Source organism: Euwallacea fornicatus, chromosome 10 (assembly GCF_040115645.1).
Source record: "Euwallacea fornicatus isolate EFF26 chromosome 10, ASM4011564v1, whole genome shotgun sequence".
Classification (NCBI taxonomy): Eukaryota; Metazoa; Arthropoda; class Insecta; order Coleoptera; family Curculionidae; genus Euwallacea; species Euwallacea fornicatus.
The window spans coordinates 3766075-3780218 of record NC_089550.1 but is presented as its reverse complement, the minus strand read 5'-3'; the positions used below and the strand labels follow the sequence as shown (position 1 = coordinate 3780218).

The 14144-nt window shown below is 36.2% G+C and overlaps 1 protein-coding gene across 45 annotated transcripts in view; it reads left to right on the top strand.

Moving 5' to 3' along the window:
- Window positions 1-14144, top strand: part of shot (dystonin-like protein short stop) — a 118851-nt gene that overhangs the window by 34523 nt on the left and 70184 nt on the right. For 29 of the 45 annotated variants that reach the window (XR_010732508.1, XM_066286595.1, XM_066286617.1 and 26 more), the window contains exons 2-4: window positions 1222-1535; window positions 2273-2334; window positions 9420-9437. Coding sequence is in view for 44 of the 45 variants with exons in the window: in XM_066286595.1 (XP_066142692.1) it covers window positions 1358-1535; window positions 2273-2334; window positions 9420-9437 (258 nt within the window). In the remaining variant the exon portion in view is untranslated. The remainder of the gene's footprint in view (window positions 1-1221; window positions 1536-2272; window positions 2335-9419; window positions 9438-14144) is intronic. The other 16 variants (XM_066286636.1, XM_066286642.1, XM_066286638.1 and 13 more) reach the window with 5 other exon arrangements.

The window sequence follows — 14144 nt, the reverse complement described above, 5'->3', positions numbered from 1 at the left end:
AACTTTTAAAGTATATAGATTGAGTTTTATTCGACGTTTGTGGAATATGCCAATATCTATCTCCCCTTGCTGCTAAATCATACGAAAAACAGCTATTTACGTATTTCTGGCTAATTAATTATAAAATTGCGTCATGACTTGTGATTAAATTTGTGCATCTTTGAATGGTACTTTTCAGTTTTATGGTTTTGCTTTCGCCTCTTCTTCCGAGAATGATGATCTAAATGCAGAAATTACCTTCAAGTGCAGTCATGATGACTATATCTTGCAAACGTTTTCCGTCTTTGCCGAATCTATTATTTTGTCATCGCAGAATTCCATATTTGTAAATCTAAATTACTGTTATTGAGGTACTACCGCATTATTTGAGCAAACAAAAACCAGTTTTTCCTTTTAACCATCAACTTCTAAACATTAATAAATAATACCAATGACGTTTCCCCCATAATTTTTCATCATCTCTATATTAAGCTATGCTCAATGCGACTGAATGTGTTATCAGTCACTTCCAGGTTAACTGTGAATTATCTCCCGTGAATGTTAGCATAATGATGGATTAAATTAGAGGAGAAAGTGGGTTTGCTGTTCAATTTTCATGTAATATTTGCCAACAATAATGGATAAACAAATACATATTATGTCATTGAGAACGCTTGGAATGTGTCGTTTCGTGTGTGAAAGCAAATAAGGACGCGAATTTGGATCATATAACTTAAAAAACACGATATGTGGTGTGTAAGTCAATGAAATGTCCTGGAAATGTGAGATAGAAGTTAGATTTTAAATTTCATACAATTTATATTAATATGGCGGTACAAAATCGACACAGAGAAGTACTTTATATCTGTCAGCCATTCGAGTAAAAATTCATTTCTGTTGTGTGGAAACCTAAACTTCTGCATAGCAATTGGTTGCCCTTTCAAAAACCAACAATAACGGCCACGTGTTTCGCATCCAAGGACCCCTCTTTAACAGGGGGGAATCAGACCGTTAAATAACAAACCGGCTGATAAGGCGTAGTATGATTGCGACCCACAGTCTGCTGCCTTATATCACATGTAAATATAAGCATTGCAACGGACATAGTATTATTATCGACTTTTCCTTCAGAATTAAAAAACGTGGTACCACCATCGCCCATCGAAGACTTTCATCCGCCAACAGCCCCTAAGGTTACAAAAATTACTCTTAAATAGTAATATCAACCAACTTCTCTTTCAGATTCGGTAATAAAAGTGTATAATATAGTGCAACATCATCTCAAGAATTAACCCTAAAGCAACGACTCAATCAACGATACATTCCTTTAAAAGACTCTAGTAAACTAATCTAGTCTAATGTGCGTAACTAAGTGACTATGTCCACGCAAAACTACTACAAGGAGAAGTTGGGATTTGACCCCAGGGACTCGATCTACAACGATGCTCCCCCTCAAAAGTACCGGAAGGCTGAACAGGACGTACCTCAGGGCTACGAGGAGAACTTGACTAAGTTCAAAGGTACTATATGGGACTTATTTATTCAGGCTACTTCAGGTACGGTGGTGGGTTTTAAATAAGTGTTGCTTGGCATGCTGGTGTGTCGATTTTTGGAGAGGCTTTGCTGACCCTTTAGAGGGAGAACTAACCAAATAGACAGCCGATGGGTGTGGTTTGTATGGTTTTATTAATGTTGATACTGATTTTCGTTCTGTATATTCGTTTTACTGTTAATAAAACAGCCTGTAAAACAGTTTTTCTGTGTAACTTTTGAAGCTCAATACTTCAATAACCATTATCGATAACTTTCAGTCAAAATTAAAAATCAATTATTCCAACTCGTATACACGTTGTAAAGTATTATGGCCGCCTGTATGAGTTATGAGTATATCTTAAGTGAAAACACATTGCCTGGCTCCGATAGGATTGGAACCACATTAGTCTTGATGGTACCGCGACCCCATAACTTATTCATCCGGATAACATACGATAAAAGATGAATAACATCATTCTTCGGACGCGTCTGTGAAGAAAAACGTTAACGAGGATGGTGCCGCTAACAGTTAGGAATGGGAAAATGTTTAATATGCGGCAACACCTCCGGACGCTGAGGATGATGCAAAGTGTATATATTAAAGTACCATTTTACTCAAAAATATCATGTTTTCGCATCATCTTCTTTGTAATTTTGAAATGTCACACCAAACTAGTATCCTCTATGGCTATACTGTTGTATTTTGAATTAATAAATTGATTAAGAATGACTTTCAATACGCCTTTTCTTCCATTTGCAGATGAGAGAGACGCCGTACAAAAGAAGACATTTACAAAATGGGTCAACAAACATCTGAAAAAGGTATGTAACATTTGTGTAACGCCCATAAGGTTATCCACTCCACCGTGATATACCATATAAGAAAACCGTTTTGACTGATGAAAATTTTTAATGTATGGTGGTCGATAAGCGTGAAATCCGGTGAAATCGGAGGACCGAAGTCATATTGCGCGGTATAATTTATTATCCAAGTAAGACTATTTGCGGTTGCCTCCCATGTGCTCGGATATCAAATAGGTTCAAATCCGGTGAACTGCGAGGCTTCTATCATCAGGAAGGCCGCATTTTCATTACACTGTCCTTTCTCCATCATAGCGCATCGTAGAAATTCCCACAAATTCAATTGTGTAGACTGTAAATACCGCTATTTTGTGCAAAATTATTTTCAGACTTACACTGTGTGTGCTTGCATAATCGTTTTGGAAATTCGCATTTCTGCTGGACCTAACAGGGTCAAGATCTCGCAAATCTCACACGGCCTTACAACTGCCAAAAAATCTCATTAGTCGCGATTTTTATTGGAGAGCTACTTCGTATATTAAGCCGCATCCATATACGGTGTCGTTCTCAACATCAGAGCTAATGAAATAGCATTGGTGGCTTGTAACGCGCAAACGAGTGCCATAAATTGCGCAAATTGCGCTTTTGGAACGAATCACGAGGTTTTGAAAGAAACGCCGCCTTTAGTGCTTCATTTTATAGGAAAATTGTCAATAAGTTCGAAATTTTGAAGAAAATGGTATGTTCACCAATGCTCTTCTCAACATCGCTGTGCTTCAAGTGAAAGTATCTGTTGGGCGGCAAAGAAAATTTCTTTGCCGCCCAACTTCTGTAAAATTCTTGAAATAATTTAATTATAAATGGACGCTCAGGTTAGTTCAGGTTAGCAGGGACAACTGCTTTTTATTGCAGCGGTTACATTTCGTTTATGACGCTGTCTTAAAACAGTAAACCGCATTACCCTGGAAAGCTGGAAATTTGCGTCTTGAGTTTTTACAAGATCAAATTAACGGCTGTTTGTGGAATGATAATGTCATACCAAAAGCAGTCAACTAATTTAAGTTACTGCAATGCTCAACTGTTGTTTTTTCCCTGAACGTATCTAACACTAAAACTTACGCATTTTACAATTACATCTTACCTACTTCGATTTCGGAAGAATTGAGTTTGGCACGTGATGTTTTTTCTCTAAAGCTTTTATTCAGGATGCATTATTTAGTTTTGTAACCGCGCCTCAACCAAATTTACCAGCTTAATCAGCAATTAGAATGCCCGAAACCTCTCTTCCAACTCGTACATGCATTATATTATAATCTTATAACCATGTCTTTCGTCACTTGGTACACAAAGGCCACTTGTGAATTCTCAGCCGCCATTACCATTGTTTAGCAAACAGGCAACAATAAACAAGATGGGTGTCGATTTACGACCACAATACGTGATAACACCCGAGGAGGAGATAGCGCGTTTTTCACCGACAATGTCAATTGTCCATAAAAAGGCAAGACGCATTTCAAAGTGATTCAGATGAAAACTGAATCATAAATAAATAATTGGACATTAGGCCGCCTACCAATCACAGCCTCTTGTGAAAAGTTATTTCAAATGTGTGTCGCAAAAGGAATTGGGACATGATGTGGTATCCATAGGAGAAGACTGTTTCGAACGTTTCATTTTTGAATATAACGGACCACCAGAATATTTTTCTTGGAGTTACAGTAGTGGTCAAAAGTAGATAAACAACAAGAATTTTTCAATAAAATCACGCATGCGTTAATTGATCTGTTTCCTATGATTTGCTCCTTTTTTTGCATTTCAGTAAACAGTTTATCGCAATTTGAATAATTTTCATCTCTCAATCCTTGATCAGCAATTTGCCACAGATTTTCTAAAGGGTTCAGATCGGGCGACTGGGAAGTCCGCTTCAAAATCGACATTAGTTCTTCTTCAAAAAATCGTTTAATTAACTTTAACGAATGTTTGGGATTGTTGTCATGTTGAAAATGGAATCTTAAGGGTAAATTGTCCTCAGAATAAGGTAACTTAAAATTCTGAAGTATATCCCTGGATACAGATCTGTTTACGATTTCATTTATTTTATATAGTGGACTAACACCTAAACCGCTGAAACATCCCCATATCATTACCGATCCTCCTCCATTCTTAACCTTGGGTCTGGTGTATTTAGGGTTTAATCGCTGACCAGTGGGACGTCTAACGTATTGAATTCCATCGGAATTAAACAAATTGAACTTGGATTCGTTGCTCCAGCAAACTTATTCCCAATCCTGTTTGAGTCAATGAGTATGTTGTCTAGCAAATTTTATTCGGGCCTTCCGTTTTTTCTTACTAAGAAGTGGTTTTTTTGTTAGCCTACGTGCAAATAATTTCTCTTTGATTAACTTTCGTCTTACAGTCCTTGAAGACACAGAAACTCCGAAAACTTCCAGCTCAGATAGAATTTTCCCAGAAGACATGAATGGAGTTTGCGAATAATCTAATAGTTTTTATCTTCCGCACATCTCTCTTGTTTACCTTCCTTGGTCGTCTAATTTTTAGTTTCGGGTTAACTGATTCAATTTATGATACTCTTTTATTATAGTTCAAATAGTGCCTTTTTTTAAATCGAACCTGCGGGCAAATTGCCCTTTCCGTTCACCTTCATTAAAAGCTTTAAAAATTCGCTCTTTTAAATCAGTGGACACTTTACATCACGAGGAATGTGGTAGACTATAAACCAAATGCAAATTGTACTAATATTTTTCTAATATCTTAAGAATTTAAAGTAAATTCAATTATTTTTACCACGTCTATCTACTTCTGACCAGGTGAATTCTAAAGATTTTTTTTTTGACAATAAAATGACTTTATCAACATTTGTTTATTATTTCTCATAACGTGTTTTGCAACATATAACATGCATGTGTAAGAAACAAATCATTTAATTTATGCATGATTTAATTAAAAAATTGTGCTTGTGTATCTAATTTTGGCCACTACTGTATGTTCTATTCGGTCGAAGCAGGTTGCTGATTCTTTCTTTTATTTTTCGGCGACAGGACACTGGGTCACACTCCAACAATCCCTACTAGTGTGAGGTGTTATTAACCTCTCTAAAAAAATCTTAGATGACATTTTCCAGATCTTTGCAAAGCGAGACATGCCGCAATCAGTGTGACGTCTCTTTGTGCAACTTCCAAATGTTCATGGCCAGTATTATCATTGTGGCTTGTAGATTTATCACGACAACTTTAACTACATGTTAAATGTGATATGACTGACTTAAGGTTAATCTCATAACACTTTCTCCTCACTAGTTCCCCGATGTTTCCGAAAACCTAAAATTTTCTCTTTCTTGCTTAGATTTTGTTGCTGCCCCGTGAGTATCCCGAAATTTCCAATTTCATATGATAACTTCCAGTATGAGCATATTGCTCAGTAAGCGACCTATGAAGGCGAAAAAGACATTGCATATATTCAAGTTTCTCCATACAATTCGAACAAAGAAGTTCCATAACCCACGTCTATGCGAAGCATAGCAAAGCCTTACGATATTGTGGATAAGCGTGCTTAGCCAGTTACACAAATTAGATTACAATAGAAAACCTCACGTTTCAGGCCGCTAATGTCCGCCGTGCACGCCAAACTTCCGTGTTTAGTAGATTCGAATTATTATTTATAGACGCTGATGGTAAGAAGGCTTTAAAGCAGAACCAGCGGAAGTGACTAAGAAGTTTTATAACTTAGAATTCTACCCATAGCGAATAATTTCGCGATACCAGAAACGGAATCGAGGAGCGACCAAGGGCTGAAAAGGAGCGGCCGCTCCCATAGCTGCCATATGCTTCAAAGCACCCATTAAATTAAGACCTACCAGGACGAGATGTCCATATTAAGGTGAGCAAAATGACAAGCTCAACCGTTGAGATTCAACTAGGGGACTATTAGATATTCAGAAAGAATAGCCTTAATGTCAGGCGAAAGAAAATCGCGGTTTTTGTGCCACAAGCAAGTGTTGAAACGTCCCATTTGGGAATTGATGTTTTTGAATTCACAGATTTTTGTTGCAAGCAAAAACAACTGTTAAGTCCTGGTCAATGGTTAAATCAGTAAAATATGGAAACTTGCCTAGACGTTGCACCGATCTATTTATTTGGGTCATTTCTTTGGAATGCTGTCACGCCCTCTTACTTTTAGCATATTGCAATTGAAGGATTCTAATGCTGGTGTGTCGACACAGGACTGCAGCAGACTCAACTAAATTTAAAAGTGAACTGGATACTATGATGTTTTCTATTTTTATTCCACACTAGTAGCCATAGTACGAACTTTGTGTTACATCAGTATATCAGCTGAAGGACGCGTAAAGAAAAATTCAAAATTGAATAGGTAGGCAACCCCCTCAGGACCGAAAGCCCTGTTGGATGTGACAAACATTATAGTCATTAAAATCAAATTTAGATAATGGTCTTTGTGCTTGCGCAATGCAACTTTTCTAGTGTAACTTAATGAAAGTTAATAGGGAGCTTGTGAGCCAATTATTTTAATACGCGCTAACGTTATTTTGGCATAATTTCGACGCCACCGTTAGTCGTAGCACTAATTATAAGCAATGAGTGGAAAACTATTGCATACAGTGGGTTGACTCACAGGAAGGTGGGCAAAAATTGAAAGCGGCAAAGTTACAGGAAATCCACAAGTGGAAGACTCACATTTAGACACTTGGAACTACCATTTCTTCGCACGCTTTTCGCCGTGTAGATTCAAAGTTTCTCTTGTTAAAAGATACTCAAAATGACTCTGAACACTGTGAATAGTGACGGCCAGAATCCCGCATCGTAATAATTCTCAAAGACGCATCTTCTAAGTACTGACAACAACATATATTGAATTCCTTAACAAGAATTTTATTGCGTGTAGTTTTAATGGTGCAAGCATTTTATGTCTTCACGTGTTGCGCGTATTGCTAAATACAGAACAAATGGCGATGCATCAATACAGAGATAAACGGTTTTTTATTATCCATGGCATAATTGGCAAGCCGATGAGGAATTGAGTAAATCTTGGTATTGAAAAAATCCAGTGTCACTTCACAGGAGAGACTGCATTGAAAAATGGGATCTATTTATAATTTACGGTTGTGTTTGTGTCGTTGACATTAGAACACGTAAACCGTCGGTGCCACCAAAGAAAAGCTAAAAACACAAATTTTGCTGAAGTTCACGCCCGTCTGCAAGTATGTTTGTTCCGGTCTTTACAACCGACAAAGTCTCATATGAAAGTAAAATATATAAGGAGCGGAAAACGTTTTATGGGTACCAAGAAAAACCTTGCTAAAAGTCGTAACTTTTGCATGGAATTAATCATGCGAAGGATGTAGGTTATTATCGAAAACAAGGGTAGGTCTCCCAATTGGTGTAATCAGACACCATTAATCACCGAGCTCAAAATTTAATAAACCTAATGCCTAAGAAAACAGCACTTTGGAAAATTGCACTGCAGTCGTTTGGTATAGTACACTTGGCAAATGTGATTCGCTGATGAAGAGGATTTCCGAAGATAAATTGCGATAACAGGAAAATTGTGTGTTCTTCCCACGTGATTTTGCAAGAAGGAGAGAGTGCGTTGGTCCGAGAGGAGAAAATCTAACTGTGATTTTCCGCAAAATTGTTCTTTAAGGCATGCTGCAGGAGACTTACAATAAATACGGCTTGGAGACGTAATAGCGCAAATTAAATGAACTTAAACGTACATTACATGATGTATCACACACCAAAGCGACATGAGGTCTACAAAGAGACGTCCGGTAAACATTAGTGAACTAGTTCCTTTACAACCACGGGAAAATATGGAAATGTGATGAAATGCTTTCTTTGAGAACTTTCGAATATTTCCATACACAAGATTATACAGGGCGGTGCAAGAGATGATTGAAATTTAATTTTTGTCAGGAATTTTAAATATATTTACCTCGTTCGAATTATCAAGCAGTTATGTGATGTTTTAAATACGTGGAAGGAACCTTTGTAAGCGAATGATCGACCTTTGAGTCGTCAGATTATGTTATTAAAATTTTTTTATTTTCTTGCAATAAATTTTATTTTACTCGCTATCACTACTGTGATGCTGTAAATAAGGATAAGGCAAAAGCAATGGAACAATGCTAATAACAGCTGTAATACAACATAATGTGTGTAATGGAGGGTATTGTTCCTTGATAATTAATTGTGAGATATATTTATGTACCTGCTCCAAAGTAATTGTCCTTTGCAAACTAGTGCTTACAGTAGTCATTCCTCCCATCATCAAGGTTGATAATAATAAAAATAATAATAAAAACGTTGTTTAGTGCGTTTAAGGCCTCGATATTCACCAACATGACATAATATGCAAATAAAGGTCACTTCAAGTACTGATTTATTCGTTGACTTAGAAAATCGCATGGTTCCGAAACCTTGAATTGTAACCTTTACCACAAATTTCACATTCATTAGCGGGACTTTTATTCTAATTCCTATGTCAATTTGCACGGTTTATTGTGTATCGTACCTTGCTAATAAAATGTACGATGGTAATTATCAGGAGTTACAATAAAATCAGGGCCGGGCCCAATATAAGTGGCGCCGCTTTAAATTGAAACTCGACTCAAATAGGAGAATTACGAGCCTGTACAGATCACATTAACAGTGGGTGACATTAAAGTAAAACATCAGTCGCAACGTTATCTATTCTTCAGATCTATTATATGCAGATTTTCCCTGGTATCGACGATATAAATGCCAGTAGTAATCAGCGTGGATTTATTTAGCCAGCAGAATCGATTTGAGTATATCCGATTACGATACTAAGCGTAATTAGCATATTTCAGAGTCATTTATAAATCATGTCCAGCCGGTGTATTATTAAATCGCATATTGGTGGTAAATGGTTCACTGTTGTGGCAGTGTTTAAATCTTTACTACCCTTTAATTAGAGGCAGACGCCGATGGTTGAATAATTGTTAGTACTTAGGAATTTTTCTTAAGAAAAATGACGTTTTTGTTAAATTAATTTTTCAAAATTCTATTCTGATACCATTATTATTTGGCATTTTTTTTTTACTGCAGCATTGGAGATACATGAAGGTAGGTGGTCGTATCACGTTGACTTGTGCAATTTTGGTCGTTTTCTTGCAGCTTTTAATCACATTCTATTGCGTGTGTAAAAACAAAACATTGTGGGAATCGAATGATTAATAACCGAGTTTTATAAGAAAATCGCAAAAGTTAAATGATTTTTTAGTAAATGATGCCATGTGATTTTAACCTTGACATTATCTTGTGAGAAGATTTACTGCGGCGGATATCTCCTGGGTATGAAAATTGATGAATATGTAATGAATTAAAGTACTAATCTAAAAAATTCTTCTTTTTATTGGGAAGATTTTTGAAATATATCGAAATTACAAAATTGTCGTATGAGACACGTCTGAGGTAAATTACCCAAAATGGTGTAGACATCTGTAATTTAGTGGATCAGTTTAGTAGAACCGGCTTGATTTATTCCTAGGTATGATATCGCTTCGATGACATAAGTTATTGAGTTGTTGCTCGATATCGATACTGAATATATAGACGATGTCAACACTCTCTGTAAACTAGTACAACTTAACGTAAACGTACCATTTGGTGCGAACCTTTCACCTATTGGTGATTACATGTATAATTCACAAACTTTAAAATTTTAGGAACTTTCGAGGTTTCAAACCAAAAATATACAAATTGAGAAATCAAAATCTAAAGATAGATATTATCAGCCAATCAATTGCTTGATCTGTAGGTATCTATTTTTTTTAGTAAATATTTAATGAATCATTAAAATACAAATAAACCTATTATCACCAAAGATAAACGAAACATGTTCGAAACACGACAGACCATGATCGTATTACATTGTCGCAATGATTTATTATGGTTTTCATTTGACGCATCATCAAAACGATTTTAATTATACTTTTGGCTTAGAATTAGTATGAGCAGAAGAAGAGGACGTTGATCTGTGTTTGTACCAGCTGGTCTCGCTAAGATGAACTTCGGAAGGTCAGAAGGTGCGCACTGCGCACCTACTGTTCCAATTCTACCTCAGTGATAAAATATGACGTGTCACTACACCGGACATTTATTAATGAGATTAATTTGTAAATGCGCAGAAAAATAAGGTTGCATAGAGAAACCGAAGAAAAATTCAACGATAATACCTATGACTTTTGTACCTTTTATGGTGTTTGTAACCATTGACCATTCAGAACAGTAATTGTTGCTATGAATATTTATAATAATCCTTTCATTAAATTTATCAGCGTAGGTCATTATGATATATGAGTCATTTGCATTAAAAACACACATGAGTTTCGACAAATATAATTTGTCCCATCTATTGTAGGTGTCTTAAGGTGAAAAAAATGCACGTTGGTGCGTTATTACAAAAAAAAATCTTCCAAATTCATGCATTGGAAAAAGTAAGAACATTGAAATCTTTTTTTGAAATAAAACAGGAGGCGTACGGCAGGTTTGAGGATATCGGCACAAATCTAATAACGAAAAAGTCGTCTTAAACTTATCTAGAAAAAAAAGGTACAGTTTATAGGCATCGACGCTAGATGGCGCCACGTATAGGGGTTGTCGGTTTGTGTATCTATAATCTTTGTTTTTCATTTATTTATAGGCCGATATGCGGATACTAACCATCAGGAATAAATTGCCTTATAAGCGAAAAACAACTAATACCTCTCATTAATTTAATAACAAAGGTAAAACAATAATAATTATTGCTCATGCACCCGATTAAGCAAAATCTAGTCCAAGGTTTTTATTTTTGTAATGCAGACAGCGACACGCTCTCGCATTAAGAAATCTCGGTACTAAAAATAATGTCTCTGTCTAACTATAACTGTGTAGGACCTCTTGTTCAAAGGCCATTGCCGCCGTTTCTTAAGCTCTGGATTATAATCTATATACCTGCAACGTTGCCGCTTTTGGTATCGGCCCGAACGAGTCGCCTCTGGATCGAAATTCGCGTAGCAAATGCTTACATTGTTCCCTGACTAAAAGGAATTCGCTTAAAAGACATTGTTGATCTCTGCAGGCCATTTACACCATTTCATTTATTTGATGTAAATATTTAGGTTTTTAGTCCCTTTTTTTTTCAAACGCGGCCCCTTTGATGGGAACGATGATTAATCGCAAAACGCGAGTTTAAAAATATCAGCAAAGAACAAATTTATATTTCTGAGATAAATGGCACCAAGGTTGTGTATACGGTTGTATATTTACAGAGCATTTCCCTTATTTGAAAAATACTTTTATGTTCGATCATTATTTGTGGAGGATTTATTTTCAACAGCTGCAACGCATGTTTTTGGGGTAATTAACAAGTGTAATGACTCTTTAAAATGTAACGAGTTTGTTGGGGTTTATTTTGAATAATAATAGTGGTTGTAGCAGTCGTGTTTAATAATTGAAAGACTAGTTGTGTGATAAGTTCAAATTTAGACAATCAAAAGTTGGTTTAAAAACAAGTTTTGTGGAAACCGTAGTTCAAGAAAATACACATACGTATGTACATACATACATACAGTGGTGGCCATAAGTATGGAAACTTTTTTAATATCGTTTTTATTTAAAATGAACGATTATAATTTGAAATTTTAAATATAAAATAGATTCTATTTTTAATACTTTATCAACATCCATGGTATATTGGTATTTATTGGAATTTGATTTGGAGTAAATATGAAATTTAAAAAAAAAACTGCGGGCAAAAGTATGGAAACCAATAATGTATTTTCAGTAACTTATAAAATATATCCTTTGTTTCAAAATTGTGTCAATATTTTGTGTCAAATCCTTTTCCTTTAATTACTGCACGACACCGTTGGCTCATAGAATACACCAGTTTTCTGCAAACTTCCACTGGAATTAATTTCCATTCTCTTTCCAAAACCTCGATTAAATGTGGTAAACTATGAATTTTTTCTTTCCAAATTTGCCTTCCAAGGTGTTCCCAAAGATGTTCGATCGGGTTAAGATCTGGACTCTGCGACGGCCATTCCATTTTCGCGACACAATTTTCTTCAAACCAATTTTTAATCAGTTTTGAAGCGTGCTTGGGGTCATTGTCTTGCTGAAAACTCCAAGACAAGGGCATTTCCCATTCTGCATAAGGTGGCATATGGTTCGCTAAGATGTCCTTGTACACGAATCGGTCCATAGTCCCTTCTATTTTAATTAATGGCCCAACCTCAGATGCAGAAAAACACCCCCACTCCATAACACTTCCACCGCCAAGTTTTACAGTAGGCAATTGACACTTAGAATCGAATCTTGCATTCTTAGGACGTCTTACGTATCGAATACCATCACTACCAAATAACTGAAATTTACTTTCATCGCTCCACAAGATTGTATTCCATTTTTCTTGTGACCAGTTGATACGTTGCCAAGCAAATGCAAGACGCGCCTTTCTATTTCTTTTGGAAATTAATGGTTTTTTGACAGCAATCCTTCCAAAAAAACCTTCAGCTACCAAGAATCTTCGCACCGTGCGACTCGATACCACTATGTTGTGTTTTTCAGCAAGATGTCTTGAAATATCCGTTGAAGTCAATAGTGGATTTTTTTTCGACATCCTTCGTATTAATTCTTGAGTGCGTTTTGGAAACTTTTTGGGCCCACCTGGTCTTGGAAATCTCTCTATTGTACCACGTTCATGAAAACGTTTCAATATTTTCGATACTGTTCCTTTGGGTACATTTAAAGAACTAGCAATATCACACTGCTTGTGCCCCTGCTTAAACAACTGTACAACTCGCTGTTTTAATTCTTCACATAAATGACGCTTTGGTATTGTCACTTTTATGGAATTCTACTGTATACTGTGTAAATTCGATAAATTTAGCTTTTATTTGATTCGTTTTATCAAAAAATGCAAATAGTTTCCATACTTATGGCTACTACTGTATATACATATACACACACGCACAAATATATATATATAGATAGATATCTAAGAAATTCAATTCGTTAAGCCGTCCCCAACCTTCAAAATTTCATTGAAAGCTGTTGCAGTATTCGAAGAATACTCAAAGTCCCTGACCCCTTCAATCTTGGATTGAACTTTTCAGTACCTATCTGAATTTGTTAGAGTTTTTGTTGCTTTGTCTTTTCTATAGACTTCGTGAAGTGCTCAAACCACAAACCAGAGCTCAGATCTCTTAAAGTCCTCCGGCTCCCATTGATCCAAAACCTTATCGAAGCTTTCACGGGGTTCTTGGAGTTTAATCTTTTGCGTGAGTTTCCGTGAAGAATCCGTTCAAACAAAATTTTTGATTCACTTCAAGGTTTGTTATCGTAGATTTTTTTAAACTGCTCTAGATGTCAATTTTTTCGCTCCTAATGGCTGCAATTCGACCTTCGTCTGAAGTGTTGGTCCTGTTAGGTGACGATACTTTAAATAATCATAAAATTGAGAAAAAATTCGTGGACACATGCGCTAATAGGAAGACAGTTGTTCGTTTAAAGATAATCATTTGATGATTTTCCTTGAGTTTTTAGATTCAGCGGATTATAGTAATCTCATGGGCTTAAATGTTTGCACGGAAATTCGGGGGGTTTGCGTGATGGCTAAAGCACTGAAACATCCGCTTAAACAAGGATTCGGCGCGAAGTTCCCCAATGCGTTCCTTTTGTATTCCGATGTAATCCTCTTTATTCCCAGACATTTTTTGGATATATTTGAGTTGATTCCTTCAGGGAACCTGGGTAACTTGATGAACATTTTTTCAATATTTCCAC